At 46.0% G+C, this 23,451-nt stretch overlaps 1 protein-coding gene across 3 annotated transcripts in view; it reads left to right on the forward strand.

Annotated features, from left to right (window-relative positions):
• PDE10A (phosphodiesterase 10A) overlaps positions 1 to 23,451 on the forward strand; it is a 1,126,451-nt gene that overhangs the window by 576,483 nt on the left and 526,517 nt on the right. For all 3 annotated transcript variants that reach the window (XM_069607718.1, XM_069607719.1, XM_069607720.1), the window contains exon 5: positions 9,487 to 9,536. In XM_069607718.1, the coding sequence (XP_069463819.1) occupies positions 9,487 to 9,536 (50 nt within the window). The remainder of the gene's footprint in view (positions 1 to 9,486; positions 9,537 to 23,451) is intronic.

A 23,451-nucleotide genomic window follows, 5' to 3' on the forward strand; every position in this document is an offset into this window, starting at 1 on the left:
GGCTGGCCGCACACCTCTCCCTCGCGGGCTCACTCCGCTCCCATTGCAGCTGGGGTCGCGGAGCAACCCTCCCTCTGACGGAGTTGGGGGGGGGGCAGCTCCCCGCACATGCCGCTCCTTCCTGCGCGGCTGGGCCTTGCCCCCCTCTCATTGCGGCCGACGCCGCACACCTTTCACCCCGGGCCACATGTTGTCATCCACATGGCGCAGCCGCCCACTCATCCAGTCTCCCGTGGGGGCAGGGCAGGCAGCTCGCCCCACTTCCTTCATTGCGGGCCCAGATGTGGATGGAAAAAAGTTACCACCAGCTCATCAAGGGTGATGGACGCATGGTGTGTTTTAAACGTACCAATCGGCACAATATATTGTCTTGAAATAACATAAATATGGAAGTGTTTCTTTTGGGAGACGCTTTTCTCATAGTAAGTGCTACATAAGGTTGTGCAAATATAACGTCCATTCAACTGATAGTGTTTCCTTGAATGTGTATTTAAAAAAAGATGGTGGTCTTTCTTCTTGCGAAAAAAACTAACGTTCATCCTATTAGGGCTTACTTTTTAAAAGTGTTTCGTGTATTCGGTTTACAGCAAACCTTCAGAAAACGGTCCACTTGGGTTTATTCAGTGTCTTGAATATTTCTTGAATGATGTACTGCAGCGCATCTTGGTTGTGCATCCAAGGGAAGGAGAAATACGTTGTTAGGTTGTGATACACATTGTGTGTGTGTGTGGTTCTGCAATACCTTCGCTTCTGATTACCCCCAAAGACGCCACGTCACCTTCGGCTCTTGTTGATGGACGTGTGTGCTAATGTGTGTACTGAGTGGACACTATTATACCAACATGGGCCAGCGCATGTGGCTGCAGGCTATATACAGCATGTGGCTGCAGGCTATATACGTTCCATCTGCGTTGTACATGCGGTGGACAGCCATACACTGTATACACCACTCGGATAGAACATCCTTCAGCAGCAGGCTAAGTGCGTGTGTGTTGTGCCACTCAGCTCTGACCGTTATTTTCTCTAAGTCTATGGAGAGTCTCCACTTGTATACATGTTCTGCATGTTTCGGGTAGAGCCAGTGGGAGGTTTATTTGATTACAAACGATTGAATGTACATGTCCTCCTTCCTTTCTACTGGGATTTGCAAAAGTGTGATAGTTTTGCAGAAAATGTGCAACCTTTTTCTTTTGCCCACTCTGTGCATATGCATGTATCACTAATTTGACTCTCCACTCCCACCAGGATCCATAAGTGCCAGACTGATCAGCAAATCTTTAGACGCAAAAAAAGCCACATTTAATTTAATCTCTAGCACCGTTTTGCAATGGTGTCGCAACCACATTCTGGAGCATGCCAGCTGTGTGCCTAACTTGCCATTGTGATTGAATCTCAACAAGGTTGAGTAACCGCCTCCAAAGGAAAGGGTCAGGTAGACGGCAGGGACCCGATTCAGAGGGTCTCTGCCAGATGAGCCCTCAGCTCTGTACAAAGGAACGAGACTGGCTGGGCAGGGAGCTGTGGGTGGCACCAGCTCCCCCCTCCTCCTGTGTACACAGGCAGCAGGGCTGTGATGGCAAATTTGCCGTTGCTAGGGCCTGCCCTCCCGTAGCACGCAGCCTGCAGCGGGGCTCCATTGTTTTAGACCCGAGCCAGAGCTAACCACCTCCGGCAGTAGGGACCTCCCAAACCTAGGGAGCAGTGGCTGACCTGGGTCCTGTGGGGCAGAGGGAGACCGGGAAGACTGAGGAAGCAGGCCAGGGGGGCTGAGCAGAAGGAGCAGAGACTGGCTCTTCAGCCCGCAGCTGCACTCCGTCTTAACACCTCCTCTTGGGCAGGGTGCATTACTCTAGTCTGTGGATCCGGTCCCAGGCCGGGCCTGCGTCAGGGTGTGCCAGGGCAAGCCTCGGCTCATGGCCCAAGAGCCGGGACCCCAGCGGGCAGTAACTTCAAATGTATTTATAAATCGAATATGTACCCTAATGTATCAATGTACAAATGTGTAAATGCATCTCCCAGTTGTACCTACCCTGTAACTAAGGTCCCCGCAAGTAACAGCGCCTCGATGCCCAAGGGCTGTTTGTGCTCTATACAAATTTAATAAATAAAAAATAAATTTAAAAAATAAGCAACTGTGACCCCGGGCAGGGCCACCATGAGCCGGAGGGCAAAGCAGTCAGACACTACACCTTCTGAAAGTTCCAGTAGTTTGTTCGCCTTTAAGCACAGAATGTGTGCGCAACTGAGATTTGGCATGCCACTTCTGTGTTGGTTGGATGTGCTGCCTGAAGCGAAGACCACCGGAAGCCCTGGGAAATTGACCTTTATTCAGAGAGACTTGTGAGAAGACCATTATTACATAGCCAGCTACAGTGGAACCTTGAAATGTTCATCACATGTGCTCCCATTGATGAATGAACTCTATACCCATACTCCGGATAGGTTTTCATCCCTCCCGAGTCACCTTCCTTCCTCCCAATTCTGCTGCTGGACCAGCAAAATTCCCTTTTCAGTGACCTGTTTGACTTTGTGCAGCTGATTTGTCTGCGCCCCTCTTGCTGCTAGGTTGCCTTGTGAGTTCATTGTGCAGTTCTCATTTCCTCTCTCCCCCCTTCTGTCTCTCTGCCCTGTCCCTACATGGTGCTCTCCGTCCCCCCTTTTTACTATAACTGCTACTCTATCACCTATCCTACCTCTCTATCAAAGCTTGGAAGGATAGGGTTCAAGAAGTACCTCCTGGTCTTCCACCCAGGCCTGCCCATTGCTGACACATGGGTCAATGCTTCTTCTAGGCAGACTGTCACTGACCACCTCTTTGTCACTCCCGCTCCGGATCTATGGACTCCCCATATGGTTTCGGTCCTCTCCCTTTTCTCTAATTCACCCATTAATGGTGGTACCAGATGGGAAGTACTCTTGGCACACTTCCGATCTGCTTGGTGCATCATTGATGTCTACCAGAATGGGACTGTCATGGCTGGGAGCTCTCAGCCCAAGCTCCTCCTCCTTGATGGGCATCTTCTGTCGCTCATCAACTTCCTTCCTTCTGCTGCTCAATTTTTCACTGCCAAAGGTTCCTTTACCGTCCACATGTTGGGGGACGCCCACAAGAATGGAGGAAAAGGGACTGAGGACTGAGTACTTTTGTCACTATAGTGAGTAACTTTAATCTCTCCTCCGCAGGAGCCCTCACCCCCTCTGGAATGCCCCTCTCTGGTTTTTGCCAGATCTCCTTAAGTTCCAGAAGGTCCCCAAGACCCTCATGTTCTCTTCTTCCTTCCCTCTCCCTTGCTAACACCCCTGGCTGCCTGGTTCCCCCCTGAGTTTAGAGGGCACCAGGAGCCCCCCGTCCAGTCAACCCCCCTCATCCCACTTAGCATGTGGGCCCTCATCCCCTGCCCATGCAATCTCTGGCATTTCCCCTCTTGGCCTCTATTTAGCACTTGCCTAGGCCCTTGACCCTCTTCCCCCATCTCCTTCACTCTCCGCTTTACCCTGCACTTCCCTTCCCACCCTGGCACTTCTCAATCGCGCACACCGGCAGTCGCCCGACCCCCCTTCTCCCTTGCACTTCTTGTTACTGCACTTGCACAATCCGAATATCAAAAGGCCTAGTTGGACCGCTATTGTTATGTTTCTCCCTTGCCCCCCCCTTTCGTATTGCGGCAACTTAAAAACACCATTTGTTGTAAAGGCACCTTACAAATATCCAATAAATAAAGAAATCAAAAAAATCAGATTTTGTGACGGTCATATCAGTGTATCGGCATGCGTAGCTAAACCTCATCCTAACTTCCAGCTGGCAAACAAAGCCAATATGACTGCCTTTTCTTAAATATGTTTTCTAAAGTGGACATCTTATGTGTGTGTGTGTGTAGCGGTGTAACGGTATTAGTTTTATGACGGTACGATAACCTTCTTGCCAAATGACGGTATATCATGGTTATCGCAGTATAGCAGGTGGAGTTAACTAATCTTAACAAATATTTTCTAAAAGGTCATATTTCATAAATTGTCAGATTTATCATCACAAACAAAACCCGGCACCCAGGGCCAGAATTGGGCTTTTCAACATACTTTCCACTGAAATGCCACCCCTTGCTTCCACCAAACACACGTGTGAAGAGGTGGAGGGGGGGGCCCTGCTGCGACTGGCAAAGCAAACTGAATAGCTTTTCTTAAGTGGTCATTTAGGCCTTTAGCTCCCCCACTAGCTACTGGTGAAGATGAACATGTTGCCATCTTGATAACCTGCACGCCACAGATCAATGGAGGCTGATGGTAGTATACGCTTGTGCGCATACACACACACACACACGCACACACACTCTTTACGTTATAGCCTTTAGTTTACTTGCGGGCCAAAAGGTGTTAATTAATCACGGACATGTTACCCTTTGGTATGGCAGCAGGGAATACCCTCAGAGCTGAGTGAATTTCGCAGTGTGACTTATTACATGTAAATTCAATGATGGAACCAGGGAAATCCCCCATCGTCATATGTTTAGCAAACATTATCCATTATAAATATATAAACCCCAAAGCCGCCATCCCAAAGTAAACCCTTTTCCTTCTTGGCACTGTATTTATTCTTCCTATTGCTAACATATTGATTTTATGTCAGGCATGTGTGGTTTATGGAATGGCATTAAAAACTGCTCCAACTGAAACTACTTGGCAGACGGCACATCCAACAGTGCAAGACCAAGACTGCGCAGCACTTGCTTAATGCAGCCTTTCCAAATCAGATTGAAAAGCACACTTAACGGTATAACGGTATACCGGTATAAACAATGTGACGGTTATTATTGTTCAATTAAGTGGTTCACGGTATCTTTAACGGAATACCATTATACCGTTACATCCCTAGTATATATATGCATATGTATATATATGTGTGTGTGTGTGTGTATATATATATATATTTGAAGATGGTGTGACATGAATGAATTCAGAGCTATAGTACATTCTGTGAGGGAGTGTTAAGGTTGAATGTAGAGTGTGTGGGTGTATGTGAGCAGTACACTCATGATTTCTACACTCATGCTTACAATAACTTATCACATTTGAGAAGCATGCATCCCTGTTTGGAAAACCATATCCCCTCCAACTCATCACAATTGTTTTTCCTCTGTTTCTGGTAATTCTGTTATCTCGTGCCTCTTTATCAACTCCTCCACAAACCTTCCCTTCCTTTCCACAGACTAAAGGCTATCGACACCATGGCAGGGTCGCAATATGCCACCTTTTGGACAGGTACCGTAAGATTTGTTTGCAGAGGTGATGGGAGATTCGCAGTCTACAGACCCAAACTTTAGAACCATCTCCCTGTGGATATTTGATCCTGCCAGTTACTAGTCCGGTTTAGGAAGGCCCTTTAAACCCACCTGTTCAAATAGGATCTCCTAGTTCAGGGAGAGCATGTGTATACGATCTGTCCAGCACCTCATCTCAAGGCCTTCTGTCCATCCGTGCCTGTATACAGTCAAGTCTGTTTTGCAGCGCGGCACAAATAATCAAATACGGTGGTGGGTGCAGTATAAATATTTTGTGTAACATAACAAGGCACCACTAGCAAATGATTACCACATTACCACAAATTATCAAAAGGTGAAACGGTTTCAATTCCATTGAGTGCAGTGCGTCTGGAGAGATGTACTCTCTGGCGGCCTCATACCCAACATCACATCAGCAGTACGGAAAACTGCTGGTTACAGTAGTGCAACCGAGTGCTATTGTGAATTCTGAATTGCCTAGTACATTTGCCCAGTCAACCCCAGCTCCATTTGATGGCATTAGCCATGGACCCTCACACCAAGCTCTTGCATGTCAATGAGCTGCCAGCAAAGGCGGAAACAGTGGATTTGAAAAGTAACCATAGGGACTCTAGCCAAAAAGCTTGCCAAGCCACGTTGTAGTTTGCAGTCGGTAGTGTCACTTTGAATTTTAAGCTGAAAAATACTAAGCTCTGAACAAGTTTGATTTACCGCCAATAATTGCTTGGGTGCAGGAATGCAGCTGCCTACCAATGGGTCGAAGTAGGTGGAGTGGCAGATGTAAGGCAAAGGGCCCAGTGGGCCAGCACCTGACAAAGGGCCCTAGGTGGGCGGGTCATAGAGGCGGAGCTTAGCGTGGGCGGAGTTAATTGCGGTCATAAGTGCACAATGGCGAACTTTCGAGACAAAAGCTTTTTTATTTAAAGCTGTCTTTGTTACGGTTACCTGTGCTTAAGGGTCTAAGTGGAAACAGCTGGGGCTCCTCAGCAGGCTATGCTATCGATGGTAATATTAGACGACCAAGCCTGAAACTAATGTTGGAAATTAACATGTTTCAAGGCTAAGGGCAACAGAGTATTACTTTCAGCTTTTCAAGACCACGCAATTGCCTAGAAAAATGGATCTGAGAAGGCTTGTTGCATCCAATGTTTTGATGACTGACGCACATAGGTACGTGGCAGGGCAAGTCTTAAAAATAAGAAAAATGGGGCCTTTTTGCTACTGGCAATGGGAAGACGTGGGTAGTACATTTTTTAGGTTTAAAAGGTGTGCACTTTTTATACTTTGCTGACATTATAAAAAACTGGGCTATTTTCCAGGTGTTGGTGATTAATCTTCTGAGGTGCTGAGGCAAATGTTTGTATGGGGTGAGTACACTTAACTCATCATTTTTTTCCAAAAGTACTGCAGAGCTTTTGCAATCTGCCCGTTCTTTACAGAAACGGGTGGATTGCAAGCAGTGCACTGCGACGATGCCCAGGCCCACTTGAGAATAGGCGTGCTGCCTGGGCGTCAAGAAAAGGCACAGTGAAGCATGCGGTTTAGCATGCTCACTGCACCTCCATGAGAATCGGACCATCAGACAACTGTATCAAATGTGCCCCCACACTGAAAGGATGTCTGCACACACCATTTGACATTGAAGAGCTATAGGTGAAATCTGACAAGAGCAGAGTGATGTCATGAAAGAAAGATGCACTGTAACTGAAATAATAAGAGAAACCTGTAATCGAAGATGAAGAAATCATATGCACCAAAGAAATAAGTGAGGAGAGATGAAGTGAATGTATATACGCAAGGTAGCTGAGACATATAGAAGCTTGATGCAGGAGAAAACAAAACATGGCTAAGGCGGCCATGGGAAAAAGATGGAGGTCGGACTCGTGTTAAAACCACGAGCTACTTCAGACATACCAGGGCTGCGGAGTCAGGAGACACTGAAAAAACAGATTTGTGTGAGGAACACAGACTAGTCTGTTGACCTGGGATCAAGGATGCCACTTAAAAGAATAATTGCAAGGCAGAAAGGGAGTTGAGAGGATAAGCCAAATACATAAGGCATATTTCTCTTGCATTAAGCAAAGAAGAAAACCTCTGCAAGTGCCAAGTATCGGACAATCAAAGATGCGAAAAGCATATGCAAGTTGTTGTGAGCAAGTCTCTAGAGGCAAAGAGGAGTAACTACGCCCAGCATAATTAAATTAAATAGCAGTAAATAAACAAAGGAAATGGACAATATCGTGGTCTCCTCGCATGTGACTCAGAAGTCGAAAACAAGGGCTGTTCATTAAGCTCCAGACAAAGATAATGGTGTACATACACTCCCATGAAAGTACCGGAACAGAGAGCAGGCTGCAAGATCAACTATACAGAAGAAGCCTTGTCTCGGCCTGCCCGATGGGAGATGGACTAATTGGGCAAGTGGGTAGTAGTCTGATGTTGCTCTGTGCACCTGAGTTTTGTTTTACTTACGTGCTGCTCACAAGTCGAAAGTCCAATGTTGGGAGAGAATTCCAACCAATCAGGGGGTCTATGTAGCAACATGCTATACAGTGTTGCACATGCCAACCCGTTGCTGTTATTCTGCTATAATCTGTATTAAACGTATTTAGCAGTGGCTCAAGGCATGCCTATTAGATAAGGGGCATCCAGTGATATTACTAATACTTAAGATATATAGGTAAATATGTTCCCCTAACCAATCCCTCTCCAATAGGTTTTACAGTTTGCCACATGGGATGACGTCATAGCTGATGTACATTGAGGTATGAAACGTTTGTGTAATCAAAATTGAAGGGCGAGTGTGGGGATTACAGTTTTTTGTTCGCCAGATTGCCCTACTTTATTTGAGCTGACAATAAAGGATTACTTCGCCATATTCTTTGAGTCTGTCTGGTGATTTGGGTCTGAGATAATTATTGGCAATTCCATCTATCACGTGAAACACTTCAAGGTGCTACAGCACAAAAGGGTAAAGGGCACAGTAGTTTTTAACACCATCAAATGTACCCTTGATGTTCCGACATAATGGAGGAAAGCAGAAATCATCCCCATTTTCTGGAAGCGGTCCAAAGGTCTTTGACAACCTGCTGTAGTCTTTTCTCTTCGTTGGACGCCCATGCACAATTGTTTGGAAGATTGTTTCATGCAAGATTGTTGGCCTGGGTGCAGCAACCTGGGGAATATTCTCCTTGCCAACTTGTTTTGAAACCTAACTTCAAACACGCAACTATTTTTGAATCCGCTTGCGTTGATCTGGACATCGTCATCAATTTGGACAAATCTAAGATGATCTTAATTGCCAAACGGAGATGCTCAATTTTGAGCTGTACATTATGTGGTACAAAGCGTGAATGTGTACAGAAGGAACGCGGTAGCACACGTTTTCCATGGCTACGAGGTGTGGGGCCTTCAGGCCAAAAGCATTTTGGGGTTGTGTGCAAATGTGGTCTTAAAATAAGTAGGGGTTGGCAAATCAGTTAACCTAATTATACACAATGAAACCATTGTTCCTTTTCAAGATCTAATTTGATTAAGTAATGTAAAACTGTGGTGAAATATATGGTCTGTCAAGACTGGCTCCTTACTGCATATACTTGTGCTGGCACTTTGAACCCACAAATGCCCACACAAGATGGCATGGCTAGAGAACACTGCCTGCATCATACTCCCATGTTCATGATCTTCTTGACCTCGTGTAAGATGGTGCTGAAAGCATGTTTGGACTCTCTCCCATGTCCCATGTATATAACCCCTGCCACCCACACACTAGTCCCTAAATTCCGCGCAGGCATTGGGCCAGCTGCTGGAAGCCTGGACACATTTCTGCTACTTGTGAACTCTTAAAAATGCTTTTTTGTTGACTGGTCTTTCACCATTAATTTGCAAAGCAACACACCATAGGGTGCCATTCTGATGTCTTTGCTACTTGTGTGAGGCTGTCAAGCGATAGCCGTGTTGACCATAACCTAGTTTACTACCTAATAACTTGGATTGCGAGTCAAGTGCATGTGATGATTCTGCTTTTCATTTTAGACAGAACTGTATTCCTTCTGCCGACTGTCTCTGAACCCCAGCCTTCGTATGCAGTTGTAGAGTCCGCATTGCTGCCATTAGTAGGCTGAGAGTTTAGTTCTCCCTCGTCCCCTATTTGAACTCTTAAAATAACTTCATTTCCCTACCTGATGATTTTATTTCATTCTTTTGGCAGCTACGAAAGCTGATGGGTTTGCACTGTATTTCCTGGGAGAATGCAATAATGTAAGTATTCCAAATGAAAGTGATCCAAGTTTGAAATTGAATGTAATTTAAAAGTGCATTTATTTATTGCGTGTGCAGCGGGACAGCCTCTCACATTCCTAGTTTACGGTCATTGATCAATACCCTTTTTGCGATGCCCGCCTAGACGGAAACCCTGCTTCTCTGCTGGGACCCACACTTTTAGGACTGTTGCAACTTGCGCACAATTTTCAAGCTTACTTGTTCTTACAATTATGCCTTTAGGAACAAATCTTGTGGTATCCAATAGATGGCTTGAAAGAGAAGGTAGTGGAACGTCGAAGGTATTTTGCAGCATAAGATATGCTGTGACAACTACAATTACAGGGAAGTTACCTGCTGCCTCATCTTGGTGTAGCAAAACACAAGGTGATGGCTGAAAGGCTTAGAATTCATCTTAACCTCTGGCATTGCTCTTGGCAACCCTCCAGAAAACCGTTCTTCGCCTGCCAAGCCATTCCAAACTGGGAAAGACCATATGCAAATCAGGCTTGGTCCCACCCCAAAAGGAACAGTCCAGCCTGCACAGCCTGGTCACACCCCTCCTGCACGAGACCACATGCGTCCCCAAACATGTTTCGGCCTTGTTAGGTCTCATCAGTGAGGATTAGGTTGGGTCTCTAGGCCCAGCAGCCACAGGACCCGCATCTGGACATACCTGTCCCACTCCAGGTGACTACAGCAAAACAGAGTGATGACTGGAAGGTTTGGAATTCATCTTAGTGTAGCAACATAACAAATGACAGGCCATAGGAGGTCAAATGGCCCAATATGTACAGGCAGACACTTTCTTGTAGTTTTGTAACCTGCTACATTTGCACTTAAAATGGGTTCAAATTGGGCCATTAGTCTTAGAAATAAGTCCACAGTATCACAATCTTATTTTGACTGTTGTGAACAACTTGAACTGGCTTAAAATGCATCTCCCAGGTCTCAAACTGATGCCAAGTGAGGATACACGTGTGCTGCTACTTCCATTTCTGGACATGCAGTTTCCAACTTTCAGAAATGTTTCTGAATTCTTTACAATATGCAAAGCCTCCCTGCAGCATTTCTATCTTGAAATGCAACTTTCTTGATTTAACATAAATTGTTCGTAAGTGAAAATGGTCATTACCAGTCACGATGCAGCACGGAACCTGTATACATTTGTCAGGCATAAAATGGTTCCAACTACTGTGCTAAAACTGTCATTTAAATAGAGTTCACGTGTTCATTTGGGCCAATCTACATTGGTAAACCTAAGGTGGCACTGACATGCCATAGAGACTATAGGGCCCGCTTCAATAACATGTGCTATGCACGCAACCTTTCAATGGAGAAACTGAGAGGATCAGACTGTCTGGTCAGTCTTCCATCCTTTGGCCTGTCAGCCATAAAACTCCAGTACCACTCCAAAGTCATAAAATGAAACTTTGAACAGTAAGAACTCCATATCGCATTCGACAACAAAATGGCGGAGCTTCCACTCACTTGAACAGCAGTCTGGCACTCAAATGGTACAGTGCAACATTCGGTTCAGTAATAGATTCCCTGCATCTGCTCTCCATTCCACATTCAGCCAGCTCTTCTCTGCATCTCCTACTCCCTAACGCTACATAGTGCCGGCGACACGTTGTCTTCAGGCTATAGTGGTTAGGGAAGTATGTTACATTCAGATGAAACCTAGTGTGCGCTTGTAGTCGAGGTTGGAGAGGAAATGTGGGAGGGAAGTAGTTGCGAGGTTTGACTTCAGTTCTCCGAGATGTGCACCCCATAGTTTTCTACAAGTGTGAACGTGCTAATGACACAGTTTATTTATGGATGTATATATGTGTGTATATATACAGGAACGAACAACGCTGTTTTGATATCAAAATCACATACAATAGATAAGAAATCAAATTTGACGCGAAACAGTGAGCTTCTTACAATGGGGTGAGTGGATGATACTGACCAGGTTGTGGAGGGGAGAAAATGGAACAGTCATCAGGGACAATACATGGATTGATTTACATAGATTAAGGATTGGGAACATTGGACTTTAAGTGCAGGTAGGTGTGCTAGGGAGGTGACCATGATGGCTGAAGTACTAGAGTAGAGTCAGAAAACTTGAGGGATCGAGGCAGTTTAGAGGCAAGCGGAAAATGTTAGCGAGAAGGCAGATGAGGGGTAGGTTAAGAGGGTAACTCTGAGGCAAGCGGGTATGCTTTTAGTTTGACTTTAAACATATCAGTGTGGACGGTTTCTCAGATGTCTGGGGGAACAGAATTCCATGCAAATGGAGCAAGAAGAGAGAAAGACCTGAAGCGAGAAGAAGCACAGGGAAGGCCAGGTGCCACAAGTGTAGTCGAGGCAGAGCAGGAATTATAAGAAGGCTTGTTGAGTTCGATAGATACGGCAGGGCATTACCATGGATAGATTGGTGGGCCAGGAGAAGACATTTTAAATATGATATGATAGTTTATTTATATAGCGCCTATGCACAGTGTGTTTCAAAGCGCTTCAAGGCAAGGGAGGGAACAAGGGAAAATACAACAACATTCTTACAGGCCATGAACAGTAAGGATGTGAAATTAACTATCGTACTCGGCCTGACGACATTTCAGATAGTGCAAGAGCTAAGACATAGATAAGGAAGGGAGGAGGGAGTGGGATGAAAGGGAAACGAACAGTCGACTACCGTACTAGGCCTGATGACATTTCTGGTAGAGCCGAAGGAAAACAAAAGGTGAGGGAGAGGGGTGCAGAAGGGGGCGGGGAACAAAACAAGCGACTATCGTACTAGGCCTGAAAACGTTTGATAGTGCTGGAGGGGCTGAGGGGGGGGGACAGTAAGGGGATGGGGGAGCGACAGACGAGGTTGCTATCATACTAGGTCCACAGACAATTCTGATAGAGTAATTGCATAGAAGAAAGTAAGGGGAGGAGGGGAAGAGATGGGAAAAGGGAGAGGGGATTGGAGGGGAGAAGAGAACAGAGAGTAAGAAGTCAAAAAGAGTGGAGAAGCAAGAGGGGAGACCTAATACAATTGCAGAAGACAGTAGTAACACATAATGTTGCAAGCCAGGATACAAGATGAAGATGGGAACAGCATGATTCAGGGCCACCATGAGTACAAGATGCAAAGGAAGTCCATCATGAGAGTTGAGAAAGGGTGACGCACCATGAATCAATGAAGTCCATAAAAGTCAAATCCAGCATTGGCCACACGACGGTGATGGTGAAACCAGAATGTATCAGGGCAGACTCCTGTGTGCAGGAAGGGGGGGCACAAGGGAACAACACAGGGTGACCAGGGAGGGTGGGGATGGCCTGTGGGGGCAGAGGGTGTAAACACATGTTGGTGCATGCTTACCTGCTGTTTTAGCAGGGGGTCGGACCCTGGATCCCCCTTGTCCGAACAGGTCCAAACAGGAATTGCCCTCCCTTTTCTTTGACTGCACTTCACTTTGGGCGCCCGGGCGAGACGCCCTTGACCTAAGAGTTAAGAGCAGGAAAGAAGTGGCAAGGTTAAGAGTGTGGGTGGTGCTTAGGCCAGGTGACCTAGATCCACTTACACCTGCTCCCCAGCTGCAAAGGAAAAGTTGTTGGAGGGTTCCTTAAGTAGGGAAAAGAGCGACGAGCAGGAAGGCACCAGGTAGACAGGGCTTGCTAAGTAGTGAAAAAGAGCGGCAACCAGGAAGGCACCAGGTGGGCGGGGCTTAGGCCAGGTGACCTAGATCCACCTACACCTGCTCCCCAGCTGCAAAGGAAAAGAGGCTGGAGGGCTCCTTAAGTAGGCAAAAAAGCGGCAAGCAGGAAGGCCCCAGGTGGGCGGGGCTTGCGAAGTGGTGAAAGAGCGGCAACCGGGGAAGGCACCAGGTGGGCAGGGCTTAGACCAGGTGACCTAGATCCACCTACACCTGCTCCCCAGCTGCAAAGGAAAAGAGGCTGGAGGGCTCCTTAAGCAGGCAAAAGAGCGGCAAGCAGGAAGGCACCAGGTGGGCGGGGCTTGCTAAGTGGTGAAAAAGAGCGGCAACAAGGAAGGCACCTGGTGGGCGGGGCTTGCTAAGTGGTGAAGAAGAGCGGTAACCAGGAAGGCACCAGGTGGGCGGGGCTTAGGCCAGGTGACCTAGATCCACTTACACCTGCACCCCAGCTACAAAGGAAAAATGGCTGGAGGGCTCCTTAAGTAGGGAAAAGAGCGACGAGCAGGAAGGCACCAGGAAGATGGGGCTTGCTAAGTAGTGAAAAAGAGCGGCAACCAGGAAGGCACCAGGTGGGCGGGGCTTAGGCCAGGTGACCTAGATCAACTTACACCTGCTCCCCAGCTGCAAAGGAAAAGAGGCTGGAGGGCTCCTTAAGTAGGGAAAAGAGTGGCAAGCAGGAAGGCACCAGGTGGGAGGGGCTTGCTAAGTGGTGATGTGACATGCCAAACTCCTTATGGGCATGTTTTGCATAGCCAGCCATCTAGCCGGGTGACAGTATGGGGAAGTAGGTGTGTGAAGTTAGGGAGTTCAAATAGAGTCCCAGTCTTGTCGAGTTTACAGAAGGCATAGTTGGTGAGACCTAAGAGGATACTGGCAAAGTAGTCTAGTTTAGAGAAGACAAGAGTGGTTAAGTGATGCATGGCATTGTTGAAAGGAAAGAGGTGCCTGATTTTTCTGTTTATTTAGGAGGTTAAGGTGAGCCACAGTGAAAGCAGAGAAGGTGCGAGAAGGGTTGTGGATGAGACTGGGGTTTCTAGGTGAAAGAGAGAAGGGAAGTGTCGGGTAGAAATGGATAGGTAGGGGAAGAGATGAGTGAGCATTTGGCAGGGAAGAAGAGCACCTGCTTTGGCAGTTTAGTATCCCAGAGTGCGAAGCCATTCAATATTTAATGGAAAAGAGACTGTTTGAAATTTTGATAGAGCGATCAGAGGGAAGTTCAGTAAAAGAAGATGATTTGGGTGTTGTCTGCGAAAAGTTGGTACAGGAACCCAAAGGAGGAGATTAGTGCCCTAAGAGCATAGGTCTAGAGTGGAAAGAGGAGAGGACCCAAGAGAGCCCTTTGGAACACACAAGGTTGGAGGATTGTGTTGAGAGGTGTTGCTCCTGGAGTGAGAGAGAATTGGTGAGGTGCCAGGTAGGTTTCAATCCAGGCAAGGGCTCAATCACAAATCCAAAGAAGAGTATTGAGGAGATCAGAGAGATAGACAGTGTCATAGGCAGCGGACAGGTCAAAAAGAATTGGGATAGAGGATAGGTTGGAGTGTTTAGCAGAGGCGATGACGTTTGAGACATTCATGAGAGCGGTTCGTGTGGAGTGATGGGAGAGGAAGCCTGCTTTGTAACAGTTGAACATGACCTTTTGGAGCACTTTGGAGTAGACGGGAAAGAGAAACACAGGGCGCTTAGTTGGAATTATCGGTTTAGGCCCTTGCTTTGTTAGGAGAGGGATGTCCATGGTCGTACTAGTAATGAGCGGCTTCAGCATTTGGATGACATGCACAGCCCCAGAATTCTGACAATGCTCGTGGAACTATAAGACTTCTATTTAGCCTGCATTTTTCACTACCTTCCTAACGATCACCACCCGATCTCTCAACAGCACCAATAAAAGAACTGTAAACCTCTCCTGCTTTCATTCATATGAACAAGGTGAAAATTAGAGGTTACCACTGACACAAGGTAGTTTGGTGCAAGTACAGATCCAGTCCTCAAACTGTATAGCTTCAAGTAAGGTATTTGGCTGCCAGAATAAGACAGCCCCAAGTTTCCCGTATCCCTCAACCATCACAAATTATTATTCTAAACTGGTGGAAGATGAACATTTTGTGCTGAGGCCCCTGTACCTGTTGAAAATGTGAGAGAAGGCCTGTCCATGCCCAAATAATGCACCTAATAAAGAACCTGAACAATGTGTGTCGGATATTGTAAGAGGCATAGCCAGCGAAAACGCAGTTGGTGGCATTAACAAAAAAATGCCCCGATTTTGAAGTTGGCAAGAGCAGTGCAATTCCACCCCTCTTGGACAAGTCAGCAGTGCATGCATCAGCAGTGCAAGATTTTCCCCCATTTAGTAAACAAGCGCAGCACGCGTAAGAGCAGTGCAAGCTTCACACACTGCACACCCACAGATGCAAACGATCCAGGTGCAGAGTGTTTTCACATCCACAGAGTACAGCACTCAAATGTGCAATAGCAGTCCATTCTCTGGTTTGGGTAGAAGAGTGGATAGTGGTAGCAGTGGGCTCTTGCCCTACTAAAGCTGCATTGTGGTCACAGGGGCTGATATTGAGGGATATCTGAAATGACTATGTGCAGCAAGTAAGTAGTCAATTAAGGTTCTTTATTAACCTGGCCTGCAGAGACCCCACAACAGCACTGCTCACCATGAACCGTCTACTTAGATCTCCCGAGCTTCCAGGTTCCAATCTAGAAGGCTCGGGAGATGGAATATAACACATCTACCCCCTTTACCATATCGATAATACAAACCAATAAAACAAAGGAACAAAGGGAGTGATAACTGGAAGTTAAGGGAGAAGGGTTTCTGAGCACAAGGGTCAACCTGAATGTAATTATGAACAAAATACACCTGAAAGAATATTGAAGATTACCAAACTGTAGAGAGAGTACTACCAGTTTTTAGGATCATTCACGCACAAAGACCTTCAACCATGTGGGTTATTTTCTCATTCTTTTGGATGATAGCTCAACATCGGAACAGGTGTCTGCTGACAGCCCGTTATAACCTTCCTCACATTTTGCCAACTTAACCCATTGACCACACCTCCCCTCCTTCCACTATCATCACACCATTCCTTACAGCAGAAATTATTTTTGGACCAATACATTTACTTTCCATGCACTTGTGGGTGAACCTTGGATTCTGTATCAATACCCAATATCCTATTTTCCATTCTTGCTCCTTCACTCCCTTTTTTCTATCAAACATTTCTTTGGCATTACTTTGACTCTTTTTTTATGAAATCCACCTTTCTATCCACGAACACTGAACTTGCCAAACCTAACCACCTCGGGCACAACTTAGTACCTGGCTCTCTCCCTTTTAATGAGACAAACGGCGATATTCTTATCACCAAGTGTGGTGTGGTAAGGTAATCCCATATCATGTGGTTTAAACCCTCCTTCCATGGCAACCCTGATTTCAATGCTAGCTGAATTCCACCCTTAATAAATCTGTTTATTCTTTCTACCACTCCATTCGCCTTTGGATGATATAATGCCTTGCGTGTAGTAACAAAACTGTACCCCATTGTCAGTGACAATTTCCGTGGGACAACCTTCTCGTAAGGAAAATCTTCTCTAGAAACATTACTAGTTCTTTCACTGTCACTTCTCTAAGTGCACTCCATTATGCCCATTTGGTGTGAAAATCTACTAAAACTAACACAAATGTCAATCATTCACCTAGACCCTGTACAAGGGCCCATTATATCAATTGCTACTTTTTTCCCAGGTTGATCCGGAACAAAATTAGGAGTTAGTGGGGTTTCACATACGACTTTGGTCTTATCGCTTAAACAACAAGGTGTGTACAATTCCTGACATATCCTTCTGCTAGACTGTCCATTCCAGGCCACCAAAAGCTCTGCCTTAACCTTCTTAGTGCCACTCACTCCTAAATGTCCCTGATGAGTTACTTCCACAAATTGAGCTCTAAGCTTCTCTGGAGGAACAATACAAATCCCTCTTCTGAGTCTCCCGTCAATGACATCAATTCATCGTTTACCTCACACCAAACTTCAAACTTTTTCTCTAAAGTTTCTTTATTGGGCTACTCTCTAATGATCTTCATGTCCTAATTAACATTCTCACAGCTCTACCATTCTGTTTGTTCAACACATTCTATTTCCACACTGGCAATAATGACTTCCTCTTTCCACTCTCCTTGCACTTCATCTAATGCTACTGCATCCATGACAAGCAATCTGCAACATTATGTTTCCCTGGCAGGTAGAAAACCTTGAAATCATAACCTTGCAATCCCAAGTACCACCTGCTGATTCTCAGTGACCCTGCTTCCCAGTTCCCAAACTCGAACATTTCAGCTAAAGGTTTGTGTTCTGATCTTACATTGAATTCTCTGCCCCACAGAAAATACTTTAAGTGCATTATCACCCACAACACTGCCAAAGCTTCTCTCTCAATGACACAATAATTCTTCTCAGCTCCCTTTAGTGTCCTTGACGCAAACGCTATTACACGTTCTCCTTGTTACTGTCGTACGGAGTGAGGGTCGCTCCCAGTCCTAAAACACTTGCATCCACTGTCAGAACATATCTATTTTCTGGACAACATTTTCCTATCGAAGGTGTCTTCATGATGTCCTCCTTTTATTCTTTGAATTGCCTCATCACATTCCTTTGACCAATTAAACTTCCCTTCTTTCTACAGTAAAAATCTCCGAGGTGTGGATATGACTGCAAAGTTCTTCACAAATTTGTGATAGTATGCTACCAAATCCAAAAATGATCTCAATTGATCATTTTCACTGATGTTGGGAACTTTATCGATAGCATCCACCAAACTCAATTTTGGACTGATTCTCTTTCCCGATATTCTGTGCCCCAAGTAGTCAACACTCTCCACGGCTATCTTGAACTTTTTCCTTTGCATGTCAGACCTGCTGCTCTCAATCTACTCAAAACCATACCTAATAGTTAATCATGTCTCTCTGGAGATTCTGCACGAACCAGTATGTCATCCTGAAACACTAGTATGTTGGGTACACCCTCCAACAACTTTTCCATCACTCTCTGGAATTCTGCCGCTGCCAACGCTAAACCAAAAGGCATTCAGCAGTATTTGAATGTCCCTTCAGTTGTGACAAAAGCAGACAAAAGCAGTAAGATGTTGACATTTGCTTGTGAGAGGGGTACTTGATGATATGCCGATGACAAATCTATCACTGAGAATAATTTGGAATTAGTCAATGTTGACAAAGCTTCTTATATGATAGGTAACAGATGGCGAACTACCCAAATATTTGTATTTAAGTCTCTTAAATCTACACAGTCTGATGCTGCCATTTGGTTTTGCCACAATCGCAACTGGAGACAGCTATTCAGAGCTTTTAATCCGTTCAATTATTCCTTTTTGAAGTAACCCTTCCAGTTCATCCTTTAGCTTCTCCTTCAACTGCTGTGGTAATGTCCTCACTTTATGTACCTTACCTATTGCTTTCACCTTGTTCCTTATACAATGTTCAAAGTCCTTCAGTTTACCTAGGCCATCTGAGAATACTTCCGGGAATTCTCTTTTCCCACTTGTGCCCTACTTCAGCTATAGTTATGGGTGTGGGTGAATTCACCTGGATGCGACTACCCAGATTGTACTGTTGATCCCAACCCAACAATGATAATCCTCCTTTAGTGACATACACATCGGCCACACAACTCCTGCCCTTGCATTTGATCACATCTGAACATTTTCCCATCCGTTCAATCTTGACGTTTCCATAGGTATACGGTTCTGTCGTGTCTGAGTAGATCCTCCACTCTTCCTTCAACACATTCTTCATGAGTCTCTTGTGACATTATAGTCCATGGGGAACAGCTGTCTACCTTCATGGTTACCGCTTTGCTGTTTATCATGAACATGTCAGTTGACTTGCTTATTGAAGCTTCTTCTTTTTCTGGTCGCCTTCCTCCTGTTTCAATGGGTTCTATTAACGATTCACGACAGGCTCGTGCAAAGTGTCCTCTCCTTTTGCATTTAATGCAATTAACATTTCTTGCAGGGAAAAATATATCTGAAGCTAGATGCCTATTGCTGCCGCATTTGTAGCACTTAACTTCTTTTGCTTCATTCGCTTTCCTGTTTTGTTTTATAGCGGAGACCTCTTGTGTCTGTCTTTCCTTTCTCATGCTTCTCATGTAGCGAGAAGTTTGTTCCATTCCTCTTACAACCTCTATTGTTTGTTCCAGTGGCAAATCCTTGGACAGAAACCTTTCTTGTACTGTGGCATTATTGGTGCAGCGTACCAATTGGTCCCTGATTAGAGAGTCGGTTAGTGCCCCAAAGTCACAGGTGTGACTCAGAGTTCTTAGAGCTGCCACAAAACATTCTACAGGTTCCTGCGATCTCTCAAGGTGTGGTGTTCAAATATGATGTTTTTCTTTGGCTCGAAATGGTCTTGTAATTTGTGTTCCGCTAGTGTATACTCATCTACATCTCCTCGGTCTTCCTTCCTTGCTTCTGGGAGGCCATCATATACGCTTAGCCCCTCTGCTCCTGCAAAAGGACAGCCTGCTTCCTGGCCGGTGTGAACTTGTCACCACCTATTGCTAGCAAATGAGTGGCAACCCGTCTTTTCATTCTGTCCCATCTGATAGCTGGAGTGCCAGGTTCCGGTAAAAAGTTTGGTGGTGGCGCCATGCTGACAGCTGCCATGTCTGCAGATTTCTGTCTAGGGAATGGTTAACCCTTTATTTCCTGTTATTTTCTTTTTGTGTGTGGCTGCCTTAGTCTCTGTTCACTTGTTACAGCACTCTTGCACTTTTATATTCTTTTTTGTTTAGGCCCGTAATCCTTCATAGGGGCTTGTTTTTATGGTGCTGTAGCAACCTACTTTCCTTTCGTTTATGCTGCCCTGTAAGGCTCATTTGCTTTGTGGGGCCTTCCTTGCGTTGCGCTGACTCTCTCGGGTCCTTTCCTCTAACCCATGAGTATCGCACGGATGCAGCTCTCCTTTTTTCGGCCGTCCTACCTTCACCCCTCGACTTGGCCAGTGCCGCTGTCCCTTCTGGGTTGGTGGGTCTCTTGGGCACATCATTCGGTTGTAAGGTCACTCCGGTGCCGTGCGCCCCCCAGATCCTGGGAGGCCTGTGACTTGCACCGAGGCATGGTCACCGGCTTCCTTGGGACTTGACGGGTCTCCTGCAGGCCCGCTCATCGGCAAGGGAAATGACTACGAGGAGCAAGTAAGTAGTCAATTAAGGTTCTTTATTAGCGGGCCTGCAGAGACAACACCACGCCGCTCACCAGCAACCGTCTACATCAGAGGTATTGAAACTGTGGGGCGCGGCCGCATCCCGGGGGGGGCGCCAGAGCCCAGCATGAGAAGTGTAAAAAAAAAAACTAAAAAACATTCTTTATTTTTTTTCTAGATTGGAGGAAATGGGAAGGGGAGGCTCACATGGTTAGACTGGACCATAAAACGGTTTTAGGCACCATTGGGAAAAAAGGGCCAGCAGTTGCAAATGGATATTCAGTCCTTTAGTCACAGACTGTTTGATAAGTACCCAAGGGGTTGTTTTTTGTTCAAATGTTAACAAATTGTGATATTTAAAGAATATGTATTCAGCAACAATGGTCAAAACTACTAGCGGCATAGTGAAGTAACTCCTCAAACTGGCCCACATTGGCCAAAAAGGTGGGCCATTTTGACTGGCCTACAGTAGCATTTTGCATTTTTGGTTAGGTCATCGCCCTATTGCCCTATAGGCCAGTCCAAGCCTGCCGGCTCATCCATAATGGGTGAGGGTGCGTCCGCCCACTGGCCACCTAACCCATTATGGAGGAGCCAGCCTAGTGAAACACTGAGCACTCTCAGCTGCTTTTTCAAGCTGAGGGAGTGCTCCTGGGCTGGCTGAATTGTCAAAGGGAAACACTGTTTGCCTTTTGACAGTTCATTTCCCAGCCGCAAATGATCACTGAGCCATGCAACGCTGGCGCTGTTTTGCTTCGCCAGCATTGCATAGCTCATTGGAAATGCTGGCTGGGGCACTGCATGTACGTATGTGCGAGGGGGTGCTCGTGCGCCTCCTCGCACTTACTGGCAGAGAAACCTGGAGCGCGGCATTTTAGCAACCACACGCAGGCCCATTCAGAAGGTACGTTTGTGGCGAATTTATTTTTTATTTAAATGTGTATGGATGTGTGTATGCTTGTGTTATGGGACTGTGGTGGGAGCAGGGTGGGCAGCAGCACTGGGATAGTGGTGGGAGTAGGGTGGGGAGAGCCCAGGGTCTGTACTGGGAGTAGGGTGCGGTGACGGCACACAAAAGTTCATAGCGATTTCTACATACTGTCCATCTGGCATTTTTGGGGGGGCCCTGCCTGCCCAAACTTTGCTCAGTGGGGGCCCAGGCTAAAAAAGTTTGAAGACCACTGGTCTACATGGATCTCCCGAGCCTTCCAGGCTCCTATCTAGAAGGCTTGGGAGATGGACTATAACAATATACTTCCCCTGTTTGATTACATGGGTGGGCGGTGGGAGTTAGGGCATTGTCTTCAGTGGTGTGAGTCTCTTGTACTCTTTGGCAAGTGGTGGAAGAGATTGCTCCTGAGCATGTGCTGAAGAGGAGCACAGTCTCTACTTCCAGTAAACAAATAACTGCCTCCCAGCACCTTTTTCTGTCTCGTCTTGTTAAAGGTATTTGTACCGCGCACCGTCACCAACGGAATTGGTCTCCAGGCGCTCTGGCGGATCTGTAAACAATAAGGTGGGATGGGTTAGTAAGGTGAAGAGGGAGTAGGATAGTGAGAGGAGTGGTGTTCTGTTGGCAGCTTCAACTCAGTATACACCGGGTGCTGAGCTTTGGTGCGGGTATTGGATCGGTGTCAGTCCACGTGTGCTATTGCTCCGGTTTATGTGTTCTTGCAGTGTTGTGAAGTGCGTACAGGTTATTGTGTGAGTTTTTTGAGTGAGATAAGTAGGCAGAGTTTGAGCTTATATTGGTTAGTGGGTTACCTGACCTTTAGCATGCTAACATTCACAGTTTTGGCACTTGTTGGCCTTCACAATCCCATCTAGATGCGGTGCAGGCCAATGTTTAGAATTCTATCTAGGTGTTGGCATGCCAACATTCACAGCTTTATCTGGATGCTACGCAGGCTGGTTTTCACAATTCCAAGTGTGGCACATGCTAACATTCCAGTTTCATCTAGGCGCGGGCATGCTATGCTTCCATAAATCCTATCTAGATGTGACGCAGGCCAATGTCCACAATTGTAAGTGTGGCCTATGCTAGTCTTCAGGTTTTGCATAGGTGCGGGCATACTAACATTCAAAGTCCTATCTAGATGCGACGCAGGCTAATATTCTCACATCTATCTAAGTGTGGGCATGTTGACATTCAGGTTTCACCTAAGTGCGAGCATGCTAACATTCAAGGTCCTACCTAGATGCGACGCAGGCTAATATTCACAATTCTATCTAAGTGTGGACATGCTAATATTTACAATTGTATCTAAGTGTGGGCATTCTAACATTCAAAGTCCCATCTAGATGCGACGCAGGCCAATATCCCCAATTCCATATAAGTATGGCCATGCTAATATTCACAATTCTATCTAAATGCGTCTGCCGGTCTGGATATGGTCCGTCCGGTACGTACGAGTGGGTGAGTCACTTGAGGGCTTTCGTCTGGGTCTTAGTATGTGATCAGTCTCTGGAGCCTTCCTTTTGTGGCTATTTTCCATGATATCTTATGTTCTGTCGAGTGGTTGATTATTTGGTTTGAGTGTTTGTCCAATTTGAGAGTGGCCGAGATTGGAGTTATTTTCATCGTTGTTTTAATGTCTGGGCATTCTAGTGCGTCTCCGTTGTGGTTACGCTGTGAAGAGCAATGATCTGAGGAGTTTCCTAAATGCTAGGTGGTTTGTTGTGTTCCGTATATTCTTAGGTAGGTCATTCCAGGTTTTGGGTGCCTGGTGAGAGAAAGGATCCTCTGAGTTTTTTTCTGTTGTAGGGTTTTGGTTCCAGGCGTATGTCGGTGCTTCATCTTCGGGTTCTTGTCGGTTGATGTAGGCGTAGTTTGTCACTTAGGAATTCTGCGCCTTGTTTGTGTATTGCTCTGTGCGTGATGCACATGGACTTGAACTTTATTCGCTGTTTTAGTGGTAGCCAGTGTAGTATTTTTAGCGCAAGTGTGATGTGTTCTCTTCTGGGTAGCTTGAGGAGGAGTCTGGCTGCTTCATTTTGT

The sequence above is a fragment of the Ambystoma mexicanum genome, chromosome 4q (genome assembly GCF_040938575.1).
Source record: "Ambystoma mexicanum isolate Mex_15411 chromosome 4q, UKY_AmexF1_1, whole genome shotgun sequence".
Classification (NCBI taxonomy): Eukaryota; Metazoa; Chordata; class Amphibia; order Caudata; family Ambystomatidae; genus Ambystoma; species Ambystoma mexicanum.